This window comes from Nansenia antarctica (genome assembly GCF_963989245.1).
Source record: "Nansenia antarctica genome assembly, chromosome: 19".
Taxonomy (NCBI): Eukaryota; Metazoa; Chordata; class Actinopteri; order Argentiniformes; family Microstomatidae; genus Nansenia; species Nansenia antarctica.
In genome coordinates this window covers 15,122,487-15,126,029 of record NC_137692.1, presented here as the reverse complement: position 1 = coordinate 15,126,029, position 3,543 = coordinate 15,122,487, and the positions used below count along the sequence as shown (strand labels likewise).

Here is a 3,543-nt window from a genome sequence, read left to right as displayed (position 1 = left end):
AAGCCACACACGATAGCCGAGATGGTCATATTGGCAATATTGGTATGCAAAGCAATTGTCAACAAAATACTAGGCCCACAAGCAGCAAAAGAAATGGCAACGGTTCCGCTGTCCTCCTGCTTTGGCTCTATATTGCTAACTCATGATAACAAACTGTGTTCCTCAGTAGGTAAGTTCCTGCTGAAGGCCCCACTTAGACCATCATGGGGGTATCATGGTAAGCTGTTATCTCCCTTTGCAGCTTTACTAGCCATGGCAGGGGTAGAGGGAACAGCGAGGGAAAGCAACTCTGGTACAGAATGCTGTGGGAACTGGTCTAATGTGGTCTAATGAAATAAGATAGCAGTGGTTAACATTATATCATGAACCTCTTCAGTCACAAATCCTGTAGCATTTAAGAATAGGATTCAGCCAAGAGAGAATTTTAAGGGCATCTAAGGTAAGCACACAGACTCGGACTCACTCCTAAAATAAACAAGTTGAATGGCAAAGGTGTGGACAGTACGATCCTGTTGTGTTGATAGATAATTCACCTTTCCGCTGCAGATAGAAAGTCTACTCTGCCAACAGAGTTACTAAATTACTAAACAGGAGTACTTAATTTCATGAATCTGTCCCATTACTTTTGGGTACCAAAAAATAGGGGTATTATGCATAAAAAGGTGGTGTAATTTCTGAATGGTGAAACCATTGCAAATACCATCAAATAAAAGCTGATCATCTCTGCTTTAACTTCATAGTAATTGCTTGATTCAAATTGTTGTGTAGAGTCAAAAGAAGAAAAATGCTTCTCTGTCCCATTACTTATGCAGGGTACTGTATATGACTGAGGATGTTTTATTTGTGTAGGTCCCGACCTGAGGATTGTAATCATTGGAAAAACGGGTGTGGGAAAAAGTGCTGTTGGAAACACCATCCTGGGCCAAAAGTTATTTAGATCTGCACCCAGTTCTAGCTCTGTGACTGAGACCTGTCAGAAGAAGAAGGTTCATGATAATCGTTCGTTGTTTGTGGTGGACACACCAGGAATTTTAGACACCAAGAAATCTTCAGAGTCTATAAAAAATGAGCTAGTGAGATGTATCCAATTGTCAAGCCCCGGCCCACATGTCTTGCTGCTGGTGATCCAGGTGGGCAGGTTCACCATTGAGGAGCAGAATGCTGTGGAGGCCTTGGAGAAAATCTTTGGTCCTGAGGTCTCCAAGTACATGATTGTGCTCTTCACTCATGGTGATCAACTAGAGGGTCAAACAATACAAGAGTATGTGCGTGGCGGTGATTCAAAGCTTCAACGAGTGATTCAGCGCTGTGGTGCCAAGTTCCATGTCTTCAACAATGAAAGCCAAGACAGAGAGAATGATCCAACAGAAACAGAGGGAGCAGAAGATGGAGAGGGAGTTGGCTGAACTCCTACCAGTGTTCGAGTTATGTGGGAGCCAATGGGAGCTGAGCTCCCATAAGGAAGGTCTGAGCTCCCATGAAAGCAGTCAAATCATACATCTGTGGGGTTCGCTAATAATACATTACCACAACCATTATTTGATCAAAAATGTCAATGTAATTAGTATTATTTATTTTGATAAATATTCTAAAATAAACGTGTTTTCCAAAAGAACTACGCGCACCATTAATCTCCTGAGAATGACAGTATGCCTTTAACTGAATTCAGCTGCCCTGTTATGACACCTAACGTTGAAACTGTTGAAATAGCAGAGCTCAAACAAAAGCAAGTGCTTCCGAAGAAAGTAGCAGAACTCACCTCCAGTATGTATAAGGAGACAGCTAGTTCGTTCAGGGCAGCCTATACTGTCGCTAAAGAAAGGATGCCTTATACAGTCGGTCCTACTCACCGATCCGATCATTCATGTGCCCAGATTGTAGAGCACATTGCACAAGAGATGAAAAACAAATTCATTTAATGTCAAATCACTTGATTCCCGTATTAGCGTAACATTAGATGAAAGCACAATTCATGGACGAGCATACATGATTATTTATGTCAGGTGCGATGTCACTGGAAATGGAGATGTGGACAATGTGTCGTGCTAACAAGGACAGTGAATGGACTGTATAGCAAAAACAACAAAATGATTGGCCGAGATACCCGTAACTATCGCTTATAGCTGTTGTTTCATGTGGTGCTGTTGATGTGGTGAAATGAGTAGACTATGGCTAATTAAAACTTCTCAGTCCCAACGCTGTGTGGGCATGATACGCGCGGGTGCATGAGAACATTTCACACTGTTATTTTGGAGACCCCCCTGATGCCCCTCTTCAGACTGGGCCTGGCTGAGCTGAAGGCCTCTGTGTCGCCTGCTTTGAAGGCGGTGTTGCGTGCCTTCATTAGTGTACGACTACAGACCTCTCTGTTCCTCCAGGGTGTAGTCAGGATATCCACGTCAGCACCTTTCCAGCACATCAGGCCATTTCTGGGAAATGAGACCATCTAAAAATGAAACTTAAAAAACACTTTCTCTTTTGTCTTTATCTTTATTATGTTCAATAAAGTCAAGACAAAGTCCCATCGCTGTGTGGGCATGATTCGCGCGGGTGCATGAGAACATTTCGCACTGTTATTTTGGAGACCCCCACAAAGCTCAGCTTATAACTCGAACCCTGACATACAATTTCTCCTTCCTTCTCAGGCTTACACAAAACAAAACACTTATGAAGAAGTTTTAGTGCAACTGTATAGCTACAGACAAAATGAAAAGAACATGGTTTGTCAATGAATGTCAGAAACCTTGGGCTTGCTAAAATCAACATTTGGGAATATAAAAAGAAACAAAAGCTCTGGTGAACGGGTCAGTCTTCTTCCCACATGAACAGGAACAACGCAGGAACAAGACAAGGGATCTAATTAAATTAATTAAAGTGTCTTATGTCCGAATTGTCAGAATGAATGTCAGTGTCTATTGCCTTCAAATAACTTCTCTAACATTAGAGATAACTAACTTCAACTGACATTCTCTCTATCTTCCTCACATGCTTAGCAAACACACACACGCGCGCGCGCACTAGAGTCAGTTTTTTTCAGTGAAGCTTCTCTTCTACGCCCCTTCGCGTGGCCATTTCAATGCTAGTAACAGAGTAGCTTGCTAGTAAGAGAATGTTTTTTTTTTTCTCCATACAAAATAGTGTATATTTATTGTAGTGGAAAATATTCTCATTTCCAGTGAAGTAGCACTTTGTCACTTTGATTGGTCCAAAGAATGTAACCAACGACTGTCATCATTATTTACAACCCAGTATACAAATCAGTCAATTACTGTCCTAAGCGTGACAAGCGTCCTTGGGTTTTATGAAAGGCGTATTATAAATCCAAGTTAATGTCGTTGTTTATTAGTAGTCTGTCTTGAGAATCCTAACCAACTGCCTCAGAGTGTGATACGGCAACTGCACTGTGCGTCTCCGACCGGAAGGCCGATCGAGTCCCCCCAGGCAGAGGAGTAGGGTCCATCTGCGCGCAACAAATCCAACACCCGGAAATGTGTTATGCAAATATGCAGGCGCGGTATGATGACGTATGGTACATCACATTTC

The 3,543-nt window shown here is 42.3% G+C and overlaps 1 protein-coding gene across 1 annotated transcript; it reads left to right on the top strand.

Moving 5' to 3' along the window:
- Window positions 1–252: 252 nt before the first annotated feature.
- LOC308173922 (GTPase IMAP family member 7-like) lies at window positions 253–1,406 on the top strand (the record flags this gene model as incomplete). The annotated part of the gene is made up of 2 exons (XM_080548975.1): window positions 253–292; window positions 832–1,406. 2 exons carry the CDS (start codon window positions 253–255, stop codon window positions 1,404–1,406), a joined length of 615 nt encoding a protein of 204 aa, XP_080405101.1.
- Between the last annotated feature and the right edge of the window lie 2,137 nt (window positions 1,407–3,543).